A 13,365-nucleotide genomic window follows, 5' to 3' on the forward strand; every position below is an offset into this window, starting at 1 on the left:
TAAATAATCAAATTAATAATAAATGAAAGGACGGGTTTTGTGTGGGATTATATTACAGCAGTGTTTAAGACTGAAGAGAGCTACTTGATGTAATTCACTGCACTGTTCACAGCAGCTGCCTGACATCACCACTCGAGCTAAGAAGACATAAGGAAGCAAAGGTGATGGGATGCAGATGAGATCTTCATGGTCAGAAGTGATGAGACTGTAGAGAGAGGAAGGAGTTGAAGAGCTGGATTTGACAGGTTAGCTGCTTGGTATGTTGGGGAGAAGAAGCATTTTTTTTATCTGTAGAAGTCAGAAGTTTTAGGTTGGATATTAGGAAGAACTTCTTTACTGAAAGGGTTGTTAGGCATTGGAATGGGCTGCCCAGGGAAGTGGTTGAGTCACCATCCCTGGGGGGTCTTTAAGAGACGTTTAGATGTTGAGCTTAGTGATATGGTTTAGTGGAGGACTTGTTAGTGTTAGGTCAGAGGTTGGACTTGGTGCTCTTGGAGGTCTCTTCCAACCTAGACGATTCTGTGATTCTGTGATTCTGTGAAGTCAGGATTGGGAACAAGCAGCAGTGGAGAGAGTGATTCTATGGGGAGCTCATGAGTAACATCCACACTTTAACATGATAAAACCAGAGATCACAGACCACTTTCACTAGGAGAAGCTGCTAGAACTTGTAGCACTGAACATTTTCTTGGGAAGTGTCTTAATTTTTATAATAACTTTTGGTAATATTTAATTATTTTTAATATATTTCCCGCTTATTGTCTTGTGTTTTATTGTTGTTGTTGTTTGTTTTGTTTCTCCCCCCAGTGGCAGTTCATAACTTTATGTTTCTCCTTGAGGCATAAAAATGTGCTGTAAATATGTGAGACTTTAATCAGTGATTTTGATAGCAGTTTTTCAGATCACTGGGGAAACCAAAGTAACTTCATCTGCTGCTCTCAGAGCAGATTAGAAAAATAATGAACACTGTGAGCACAAACTGGAGACAGAAAGTGATAGTAAGCTGGGGTGTTGTTGAAGACTGGGATGAAAAGAAGCATTCCAGCTTTGGGAAGGAGTAGACCCAGAACTTACCTCTGCTATTGCATACAAAGGAGAAATGTTTTGTGATGAGGGTGGTGAGACACTGATAGGTTGCTCAGAGCTGTGGATGCCCCATCACTGGAAGTGTTCAAGGCCAGGTTGGTTGCAGCGTCGAGCAACGTGATCTAGTGAAAGATGGCAGGGGGTTGGACTAGCTGATCTTTAGAAGCCCTTTCCAACCTACCCCATTCTATGATTATGACCAGAAGCAAGTTGAATCAGTGGATTACAGAATGTAGACTATGCAAAATGGTCTCAGGAATTTTATTTCTAGTAGAGGAACACCAGAAATTTCAGTCACTTATGCAACAGTATACATACAATTCTAAGTGTATGCCACATTGCATTTGTAGTTCATAATTTTGAAATGAGGTATTCATTCTTGGAAAGAGAAGGTGTTACACTGTTGTATTTTGGATCTCACATGTGTATGGTTGTATCTGAGTTAATCAGTGACCATGTATGTTTAGTCATATGTACGTTACCATGTTTGCTCCACTCTAAGGAGCTGAAACTTCTCGCTATTTAGAATTTATGTTGAAAGGCAATTTGTGGTGTGCTTTTCATTCCACCATTCAGAGTCTCTCGTTCTAAAGACTACTGTATGAATTTATTTAATTGATTTTTCTTGTCTTGAACTAGTTTGGAAAAATAAACCCAAACCTCAGAGCCTTATATTGATGTAAGTGATATATATATTATTGATTATATCATCTTATATTGATGTAATTATACTGATAAGAGTATTTCAGAGAACAAAATAAAATGTAATTAAATCTAGAAATCCAATAGTTAACACAGCTTTTTCCTTCCCTCTCAACACACACAGATTTGGTAGCTGATGCGTAATTAAACTTAACACCGTAATTTCTACTTAGATTGTACTAACCACTATTTTATATCTTGAATTCTTTTTCTTTCTTTCTTAGTCTTTGGGACTAGCCTAATGACTCTCCTAGGAAATTTGCATTATCTTGCATGAAAATGTGTACCACTTTGCTCCTCTGCAAGTAAAGGAATTAGCAGCACATCCATTCCAAAATGTGAATATTTTTATGCTAACATATCTTTAGGTCGCTCTAGCTTAAAATACAATTTTTGTATGAGCAGCATTTCACTCAAAGTCAATAGCATGGTGTCTGATATAGAACAGTGATTACATAAAAACAACAACAGAACAACGCCAAAACAGAGAACCATGCAATTCCTTCTGTGCTGCTATTCCACAAAAGGGCTGAGTAGTGATTAAGTACAGTATTACATGATTTATAAAATGATTTTCTTAAATTTATGCTAACATTTTTTTTTAATAGCTGATATGAATTTATTTCAGTGAAAATTATATAGGAATCCACATTCACGGTTGAAAATTGAATTTAGTGGGAAATAATACTTTGTTAATATGTACAGAGATGAGACCTGCATTTTGTCAAAAACATAGAATCACAGAATATCCTGAGTTGGAAGGGACCCACAAGGATCATCAAATCCAACTCCTGGCTCCCCACGGGACCACCCAAAAATCAGACCTTATATCTAAGAGCGTTGTCCAAATGCTTCTTCAACTCTATCAGGCTTGGTGCCATGACCACTGCCCTAGGGAGCCTGTTGCAGTGTCTGACCACCCTCTCAGTGAAGAACCTTTCCCTAACACCCAGCCTGACCCTCCCCTGTCCCAGCTCCATGCCATTCCCTCGGGTCCTGTCGCTGTCCCCAGAGAGCAGAGCTCAGTGCCTGCCCCTCCGCTTCCCTCGTGAGGAAGCTGCAGGCCGCCATGAGGCCTCCCCTCAGCCTGCTCTGCTCTGGGCTGAACAAACCAGGAGACCTCAGCCACTCCTCTTATATCTTCCTCTAGACCCTTCTCTGTCTTTGTAGGCCTTCTTTGGAGGTTCTCTAATAGTTTTATGTCCTTCTTATATTGCGGCACTCAAAAGTGCACGCAGTGCTCGAGGTGAGGCCATACCAGTGCAGAGTTGAGGATGGTCACTTCCATTGACCAGCTCGCAATGCTGTGGCCAGCATGGACAAATTAGTTGAGCCTTTAATGTATGTAATACATGCTTCTTGCCCTCACAGATATACTTGCTCCCAACTACTCATGCTTTTACTTTTTAACAAATATTATAAAGTCCTAATTTTTTATTATTACAGTAAGCAAAATAAAAGGGATCCATGACGATCACATAATTCATCAAATGAACATGCCTAAAGTAAGAAGAGGTCTAATAATAAATGCTATCAAGTCCTAAAATATGAATTCCCTTAGACTGGAGGAATAAAAAACCTGTAAATACTGAAGCTTTTGTAGCTAATGAAGAAATTTGATTATGACACTGAGGAAGCAGACCCATTTTTACTGCCAAACACAGAATAGAATTTACATGGAAACTGTGGATGGCACGGAATCCTCTTTTCTTGCCTTACCTAAATGCCTTCTCAACTGCAGCACTTACATATTCCATAATTCTAAGTTTTTGTATTTACATGGTGTTTGTCTTTTTACTTTTCATATTCAGATTGAGCTCTTGCACCCTGCATGTAGCAAACCAGCAAATATGAGAGATGTGCAAAGCTTCTTTAGAAGCTCATGCAAGCAAGGTCATGGTAATGTAGCATAATATGCTTTCTTTATCAATCTACTAATAAATACATTATCTGTGCTGCTAATTATTTGCCATTATTCAGGTACATATTCAAATTGTAATACACACAGGCAAAGACATTAGCGTCATTTTTGGCAGAGTATCAGAGGAAAACTATGATGAGTCTGAACAACCTCTGTGGGGTTGCTGTCTGAGGATATTGTGTCTGAGTCTTCTGAAGCTGTAGCACATCAACCATTCGCTCTCATCTCTAGACCGGATGCAACTAGCTGGATAAAACCTTTTGCTTTTCCCTTGGTATTTATATTTATGCTATTATTCAGTATCTGTTATAATATTATTAGCATACATAGAAATACAGAAGTTCAGGAAATAACCCTTGCCAACTAATCTCATTTACTATCACTTGAACAGTAAGGCAGTTACTGCAAAATCATAACACTCCACTGTTCAAACAGACAGGATTTTTATGGCACTCCAACTGAATTTTATTCCTGTCACTTAATATATACAACATTACCTCTAAGAGAGGCTTGCAGCTGGTATTGATGACAGGCAACAAGACATTTGTCACCTATTCTCTTGAGCAACAATTGCCCAGGTGCAAAATAAGTTACCAGATGCTCATTGGAAGGGGAAAACAAAAACAAAAGAAAATGTTACTTGCTAGCAAACAAAACAAAACAGCATGGCTTGTCTCTGCACATCTGAAATTTCTAACAGTGATCAGAACCAAAGTCAAACTAACCCTCCTCAGAGATGACAATTTCCATAGGTTATACTGGGAACAATGTAGTCAGTGGTAAGATGGAGTACCATCTGCAGAAATATCAGAGCAAGTCAGGAGCTACAGAAGTAGGTAAACTTAGAATGTCTTCCACCTGCTTTTAGATTTATATTGCATCATACCTAGACAGATTTTGCAGTTGAGTGGCCCAGAAGGTGCTTTTCCCATTCAGCCTTCCCTATCATTCTTTGAAATTTTTTCTCCTCACTTTTACTGTTTTTCTAAGGACTCATTCAGAAGATGTTCAAACATGTTCAGCAGTATGCTTCTACAGTTCCATGATTTTAAACAACTACACTGCTTCTCACAAGTTACAAAACACATGCTATCAGTACCAACTTGTGGCTTATTTTTGAATAAAATAGTTGCAAACATTACTAGAATACAAGTCTTAAGGATTGTTAGTTATGTATGATGGCAATAACCACTCTTAAGGATATTCTTGACTAGAAGGTGCCTCAGAGGATAAGTGTTCATATGACCATATTAGAAGATGAAGTTGTTCTGTTCAAGAACTGAGGGCCATGTTACTTGATCTCAGTTTGAAGGAGAGGGTGAAAGCAGAACGCTCAGCACTTAACTACTTTGATGAATTACAACTATTTTGGTGACAGGACCTATCTCAGTACCTAGATAGCTCTGCCATATAAGACTGCAGTAAACAACTTACATATTTTTACTGCATTGATCATAAGTTCATTAGAACTGTTAAGTGTGAGACACGAGTAATTTTTCACCTTATATGAACTACCACTCTAATCCAGACCCCAAGAGAAACTACATGGTAACTCAGGACTATAGCTTAGAAGCGACTAAACAGTAAATGCTACGACCTTGTTAAATCATGAAAAATTTATTTTCATTACATATATATGAAGGTAAAAGATTTCAGTCAATAGTGTTTTGAACGAGCATTTCAGTTAGACATGAACCTGTTAGTGTAGCTAGGCTGAAACTAAATGTAAAGTTAGTGTTTCGCTTTTATTTAGTAATTCATTTCTAGTGTGTATATACAGAATTCATTTTCCAGGTAGAGTACCAGAGACAGTCATATTGCAACATTTACACTCCTCGTATAAAATGGTATAATATACATTTTCAGCTTGGTGCAGATATATAAATATGTACAAAATAAACATTATTGTAGTTAATATATTCAGACCAGGTATTATTTAGCAACATCAAAAGCAGATGCACATAAATTTAAGTGAAAATGGTGAAAAACACCTTTATGACATTAGTGACCAGTATTTGCACATACGAAGTAGTACAGATAAAGGCTCCTCTTTCAAGCCTTCTGTGGGCATTCAGTAACTTGAGTAAAACAAAAGTAATCGAGAAGCATAATTATATATATGCCATGATCAGATGGTTTATTAGGGTCCATCTTGATCACAAATGGATAACAATGTAAAACATACACATTTGTTCAGAGCATAAAATATTGCACAAGAGCAAATTCTTCTGAGGAAAATAATCCCCTGCTTGTGAACAGCAAGAAGGGTTCTTATGCATTAAAGAAATTATGTATTTGTAGTTTCTAAAACAAGGAACATTCAGTAATACTGTCAGAACTGTCATCCATTAACTTCCTTCCAGCTTCTTATGGCAATGGTATATCATTAGCAAGATTTGGCAAAGAGAAGGCAGATAGACAGTACGTGTGTATATTTATCACAGTCCAGACCAGATTCAATAGTTACCTAAACCAACTGCTGGATACTTTTAGTTATCTGACAATCTAATCCTTAAAGAAATAGAAATAGGAAAGTCTTCAAATGCTAGTCACAGTGATAATCACACAGTAGTAGAGTAAGATTCCATTCTCCTCTGCTTGGAAATCATCTTGTCTGAATTCCCAGTCTGGAGGGCACTTTCCTCAGCATCACTGTCACTGCTGTCTACAACTGTGTGATCCAAAGCCATCTGACCAGTCCTCCTGTGTAGATGAAAGTTCACCCCACTCTCCTGTATGGAGTTAGTTATAAAATCTTCATCAGAAGAATGAAATGATTCTTCATCTCCTGTGAAATGGTTGACAATGTGAATCCCATCAAAAGTGGGTTGGTCTGAGAAGTCTCTCTGGCCTTTCAGGCATTTGATCTGTTTAAAAAAAAAAAGTGGAATTCAGCAGTTAAACAGAGCTAAAGAGTCTGACAGTAAAAACCAAAACAGAACCATCCAACAACATTTTCAAGAAGCATCTCCTCATTGAAACCTTACTTAAATTAACGGCTAGAAGTAGCATATTTGGTGATAACTTCTAAAAGAGAACAAAGCAACTTCTCATTTCTGGCTGTCTAATCAGAGACCTTAATAGAATGTCTTTGACAGTACTTGGAGTTTTCAAAAGTTCTCCTCTTGCCCCCAGACTATTTCAGTTTTAAGGCTTAATAATCAAGGTATGTAGAATCACAGACGACAGATTCCTCCAGGCTATTTACTGCATCTTTAATATCCCCACCATGATGACTTATGGTTGCTTTTCTAGAGCGGATAATTCGTTTTCACAGCACTTTTGGCCTTCACATCTCACACCTTTAAAGCTTCATTCTTTCCCTTATCACCAGACTTCCCTTATCACCTGACTTCTCACTTGAGAAAAGCCCTCTCACAACCCTAAGCAGAAAGATCCCAAGGAAATATTGCTAGTTTCATACAGCCATAGAAAAATCTTAATTTTAACTACACTGCAACATCGTGTCTTTTCATTATCTAGTTCAGAACTGAGGAGATTTCAGATCAAAACTACAATACAAACTTCTCTTCATACAGCATAAATAAATCCTAATTTCATTTTTTTCAATTTTAGGAGAACAAACAAGAAAAAATATTCTCAGTCTGCAGACAGATATGATAATATTAATTCAAAATGCACTTTGAAGTTATAAGTTATTTAACCATGTATTCAAGATATTCAAAAGTAAAACCTAAAGCTCTAAAGTCTGGCAAGTCCCCCTCTTAATTTAAATCAAAATAAACACTGCTTACTGAAGACATTCTTGAGATTTTCTTTAGAATTTCACTTCTGCTAGCTTTTAGTAACAATCATCTCACGGTCAGTCTGACAATTCAAGACTATACAATAAAAAAAAATAAGGATGCAGAAGAACGTTAAAAAGCATTACAGAAACTTCCTAACATCATGAAGTTTAAGAAGGAAGATAAATCAAGTGCTATTTTGTAAGCAACTTCTCATAGTAACAGTCTTGGAAAACAGAAAAAGTCTGAAGAGCAATTTATAACACAAATCTGATGTTTTGGAAATTGGAAGTGATGTTCACTTTGACAAGTAAGTGCCTGTAGGCCCTTGCTATTTACATCAGTAGAAGATTTTACCTGTCCATTTGGAGAAGAAGGAATCTCTATACTTATCATGGGCTTGTACAAAAGACAAGAATAAAAAAGGGTTTGGAAAAAAAGATCACAAGAGTCACAACAAGCTAAAAAGCCATCAAGTCAGATGTTACCAGCATGTAAAAGCTCCATGTATCTAATCACTTTTAATGCATGTAAAAATATCCCTATTGGGAACATAGGTACATGTGGCAGACCTAAGCCTTGGTTATAACTACACATACTAGTGTTAGTATTTGCATTTTCTTTTCAGGTGCATAGGCTGCAGTTGTTTAATGAGGAACTTGCTTATGTAAAGACGAGCAAAACGAGTTCCACACTTGCACAACATATTTCATGATTAAGTGAAATCTGGTCATGTCATGTATTAGATATTGGACAGTAATATTTATCTGGAACAAGATTCGTACTAATTTATATACCTGGATACAGAAAGCCTGATACAGAGATTCTTGCATGATTTAGAAATATTGTCCCTAAAAATATCCTGCAATATGATCAGATTAGTTGCCACATCACATTTCCAAAACAGTTATCAGTTTTAGTCACCAAGAAAATAAACCCCAGAAAAACAAAACAAAACCCAGCAATTCCTCTCCACTCTTACCACAAAAAAAACCCTACAAATTTCACATTAGAGTAAGAGATAAACACTTTTGTATCTGCACACTTCAGCTGTGGGCTCATCTGAACTATAAAGCTGATATTCAATATTAGTTGTTTTAAACAGTCATAAAGCCAAGCCAACAGCCTCAGCTGTTTTCCTGAGGACTTCAACATGATACCTTTGAGATGAACACACTTAGGTAATGACAGAATCATGGCTTTGTGGTTTTAAGCAGTAGCCTTTCCAGACACCAAATATGTGCCTGTGGAAAAGGTGGTGGGGGGAGGGGGGGCGGGCGGATCATAATAGACACTGCCTTTGTGAAATCCTAAAGTCTGAGAAAACTGTGTGATGTTATATTTATTATTATTTTTTACCTTAATGAAAGGATACATTGTTTCTGGAAGGTAACAGACTCTTCTTTTGGCCTGCAGCTTTATGCTTGCCTGCCTTCTTTTCCAACTACTCCTCACATCCAAGAGGAACCAGACTGCTAGGAAGAAACATGAATGTATTGTAGAGAACGTGTGACAAGTGTGTGCCTGGTGATATAGTCCCACAACTTCTGTCTGCTTGAAAAATGACTTGCACAGAGAAATACAGAAACACTGTAGCATAAAATTTGTTTGTATTATAGGGATTGACTGGCTGGCTACCAACTCTGAAGATGACATGGGAGTCCTGACACATAGTAAACTAAACATGAATCAGCAGCATCCCCGAGCAGCAAGGAAGGCTAATCTCATACTAGGCTGTACTGCAAGGGCATAGCCAGTACATCACGGGAAATGATTCTTCTTTACCTGGCACTCAGACTACATCTGGCCTATTTTGCTCGTTACTTCACTCCTTCCTCAGTACAAGATACTGAGGAGTAGATTCAGTGGAAGGGCATCAGGACAGTTAAAAGACAGGAGCTCATGCCCTAAGATGACAGAGGTATGCTCCTCACTGAAATGCATGTTGTGAGAAAAGACATTGATCATAACACAGAACAGAAGGTTGTTTGAATATGAAGGAAAAATAATGGTTACAAGGCAATTAAGAATTAAAACAGGTTGCCCAGAGAGACTGGTTTTCAACAGCCAAGTAGAAAAAAAAGCCTTAAGCAGCTTGCTTTGAAATCGTCAACCCTGTTTTGAGCAGGTAGTTGAAGTAGAGACCCTGCAGGGTCCCCTCCAACCTGGAAAGATTCTAGTGCAGTGATGTGTGAAAAGCATAGACAGTGGGATGCGCATTACTGTTCTCATGGCAGCCATTCTGAGTTTGAGAAATTAAAGCAATACCTGAAAAAAAATACTGTACTTGTTAAAATGTAAGCGCAGTCATTCATATCCAAATGTCTTTGAACACTGAAGTGACAGATTGCAAAATAAAATTAATATTCTGCTGAATCTAGGTTTTGCGATCATTAATGTACTGACATTTCATCTTGAAAATACTTTCCCCCCAATTGAAGATAGTGATTTACATCTTAAATTCTTTTAAATATGAATGTTGATAGAAGAAATGAGATTTTGGAAACAATCTTCAAGAAATTAAAAGCACCAAACAGATGAGGATAGGAAGAACTTGGCACTATTTACAACTTTGAGAAATTTGAGTTGAAAATGCTTCAAGGGCACCTCTAATATTTGTTTAGGCACATTTCTGAAGGAGACCCATTATCAGTAGTATGTGTTGCAGCAGAAAAGCTTGGGAAGGTTTCTGAAAGCATTTGGAATAACTTGCAAACAGTATGTACTCCTTTGTAATTAGTACTCCTTTGTAATTAGATACCAGTGGCTAACACCAGTAAAATGCTCTAACAGATGTTCAGTAAAATGAAGAGTTTCATACTAATGCCACTTTGCAGTGTAGAAGTGAGGTTCTGCACTTCTAATAAGAAAGTAGTATTCTGCCCCCCAAGACAGGACCTTTAGTATCCTTTTTCAGTCAGGGCAGCAATCCAATCAGCCCAGTATTCTGTTTCCCATAGCAAGAATAGGACTGCATGTTGCTTTGCTTTTAAGGACAAACATGAGCATGACCAATTTTTGCATCCATTCCCTTCATATTCTCAATCTCCCACTTCAGAACTGTCATAGCAGGTACAAGAATACATCTGCCTAGCTGTTTTGGCATTCACTTATAGACCAGTTATCCTTGAATGATGAGTTGGCTTTTTTTTTTTTTGGTGGTGGTGGTGTTTTGTGTGTGTGGTTTTTTTTTTTTTTGCTAGTTTGTCTACCTCAACAGTTTCCTGTGGCAGTAAGTTCCAGGCATTCCTTTGTTTTAAGCTGATCTCCTACTTTTTTTTCAGGGATTGTCCCCAAGTTCTAGTAATGCAGGAGCTAGTGGTAAAAAGCAATTCTTCAGTCACAATTCTGTAAACCTTGAAGATAATGCTTCCCTCAACCTTATCTCTAGAACTGATGAGTTGCAGTCTTTTTAGCCTCTCCTCACAAAGCAGCAGCACTCAAGACCATTGATCATTTTAGTTGCCCTTTAACTTACCTCCAGACCTTCTTTAACTTCTCTACATCCCTCTTAAGGTGGAAACTAGCCCTGCACCAAAGTTCTGTGATGGCAGTAAGGTGGCCTTTTTTTTTTTTTTTTTTTAAATACACTCTTGTCACCCAACAACGTTATGTTGGTTTTGGCTGCCACTGTGCACTGATGTCAGAGGACTCTGTGATAACCCCAAAATATGTTTCCTGAATCACAGCTACTGTTTATTGTTCAGTAGGCATGGCTTAGATTTTGCAGTTGATGAACTACCTTATTTTTTTTTTTTGTTCACCTACTTTTGAGAGACTCCTTGAGATCCTTACCATCAGCATGTTGCTTGAACATAACGTAGGAAATAAAGCATCGTGCCAAGATGTTGTCATTCAAGTAGCAAAGCATCATACGTAATGGGACATCTAACTAAGGATTTAGGGGGAGGGGGAAACAAACAAAAACACAAACCAACCTAGTTTTACTCTCTATCTTTATCATTCCACCTGAAGAAAAAGAACAGCCTTTTTCTTGCAGCCATGATGATTAGAATATGGACTTACACCCCAGGATCTGTCACTTCTGTAAAAAGAGCCAATACTAGTTAATCCTTTCAGTCTTAGGTCCGGCTCTGCTTCTTATGAAGGGAACTAGACCTCTCTGACCCTGAGAAGTAACACTCAAAGGAACTTTGCTTTTTTCTATTACTTCAGTTTTGCAAGAATCTCAAATCTCATCAGGTCTGTAAAACTAGGTCTTGTAAACCCACATGTTTTGCTTTAATTTGCACATCCAGGTCATATTGTCTAGGTGGCTGTGGCTTTAACCCAGTTTTCACTATATTTCACTATAACATTCACATGGTCTTTAGGATGTTACAAAGGGTTAATGACATTGTGACCAAAACATTTCATCATTATCCTTTCACAAAAGCCATCTGAACCAAGAACAAAATCATAATGACTAAACGACCAACTTCTTGCATTTATGTACCTTCTTGTGCTTAAAGGATTAGGCACGTCCTGCTGGTCAACATATGAAGAGACTTACACATACTCATGAGTAATGGTGTACTTTCAGAAATTCAGAGGAGCAGAAAAAAAGGCTGGAAGAGTATTAACAATCAGATCCTTCAACCTCCATAAACTTTCTTACCTGTTGCTGACTGCCTCATCAAGCCAGGCATAAGGGAGAGATAGCAAAGAAACATTTAGAATTTTTAGTACATTTCATAAGTTCTTACAAGTTAAATGGAGGGTGCTAGTCAGTTGCAAGCAAATTATGTTTCTAAGCCCCTTTGTTTTTTAAATATAAAATGTAACTCAAGCTTTTAAGAGCGTCTTTTTGTTATGAAGAGTTCAACTTAAGCTCTGTGAAACATTTTTATGTTTAACCTCAGATTTTTTATTTTTAGCTAGGAATTCAGTGGTCAAAAGAAGTCAAACTGAAATATTACTTTGATTCCTTTAAAAGGCTTCAGAATTGGGTGAATCTCAAGAATTGGTTGCTGAAGTAATAAGGACAGGTTCCAAGAACATTTGCCAATAAATATTCAATCTATTCACAGTAGGATAAAGCAAGCAATGCACAACTGTTATCAAAATATGATAAAAATATGATTGCTGGCTTGGGTGAATAAAGTTGATTTTGGCAGAAGGCAGTATGTTAAACTTGCATTTAAAGCATAACGATACTGAAATTTCAAGGCTACTGTTTGCAGCAAGAGAAATCTAAAAATCAGAGTTCCCTCTTTCTTTGTCTCTACCTTAGTAGCAGTAGGAAGTCTTAGTAACTCTTAGTAAGATTTCCTGGTTATAAACCAAATATGATTCAAAAGAAAACTAGTATGTTGCTGAAAGTGTGATCTAACCATGTTTAGCTAAAGGAAACAAGTTATAAGCATTTTCAAATGCCTGTCCTATAATTCAGTAAAAACACTGTCAACATGAAAAGAGAATTGAAAATTAAGTCTAATTATAAGCCAATTAAAAATATCAAATAAATTATAATCACATTTAACATGAATAAAAGCAGTTTAATTGAATTTCCTACAAGTTCCTGAGACTAATGGTCCACAGCATTTAATAGGATCCCTGGCAGTCAGCAGTTGACTACTACTTACTGCTGACACTCATCCATTGTGAGGGTCCCACTCCAGTTAATGCATATACTAGCACACTATCATTTCTCCCGGCAGCTTCTTTGGGAAGAGTGCTCATCTCAGAAAATGAAGCAGTCAGAGCATCTCGGATTGAACAAATGGGAAATATGTTGTAACTTGAGAGACAAATAGCAGTATTATGTCCAGTTGGCACTGCAATGCAGAAACATTTCTGCATATGCACACAAAAAGCATGTACAAAGTTAAGGTTACAAGCCTTTTCATGCTGCATTTTCACTTCCACGCACACAAGCATCTCCTTAGATGTCTTATGCTTTCTGAAACT

At 37.4% G+C, this 13,365-nt stretch overlaps 1 protein-coding gene across 5 annotated transcripts in view; it reads right to left on the minus strand.

Annotated features, from left to right (window-relative positions):
* Nucleotides 1-5,295: 5,295 nt before the first annotated feature.
* Nucleotides 5,296-13,365, minus strand: part of EVI5 (ecotropic viral integration site 5) — a 76,448-nt gene continuing 68,378 nt past the window's right edge. For all 5 annotated transcript variants that reach the window (XM_035537783.2, XM_035537780.2, XM_035537786.2 and 2 more), the window contains one exon: nucleotides 5,296-6,576. In XM_035537783.2, the coding sequence (XP_035393676.1) occupies nucleotides 6,271-6,576 (306 nt within the window). In that variant the 3' untranslated portion in view covers nucleotides 5,296-6,270. The remainder of the gene's footprint in view (nucleotides 6,577-13,365) is intronic.

The sequence above is a fragment of the Cygnus atratus genome, chromosome 8 (assembly GCF_013377495.2).
Source record: "Cygnus atratus isolate AKBS03 ecotype Queensland, Australia chromosome 8, CAtr_DNAZoo_HiC_assembly, whole genome shotgun sequence".
NCBI lineage: Eukaryota > Metazoa > Chordata > Aves > Anseriformes > Anatidae > Cygnus > Cygnus atratus.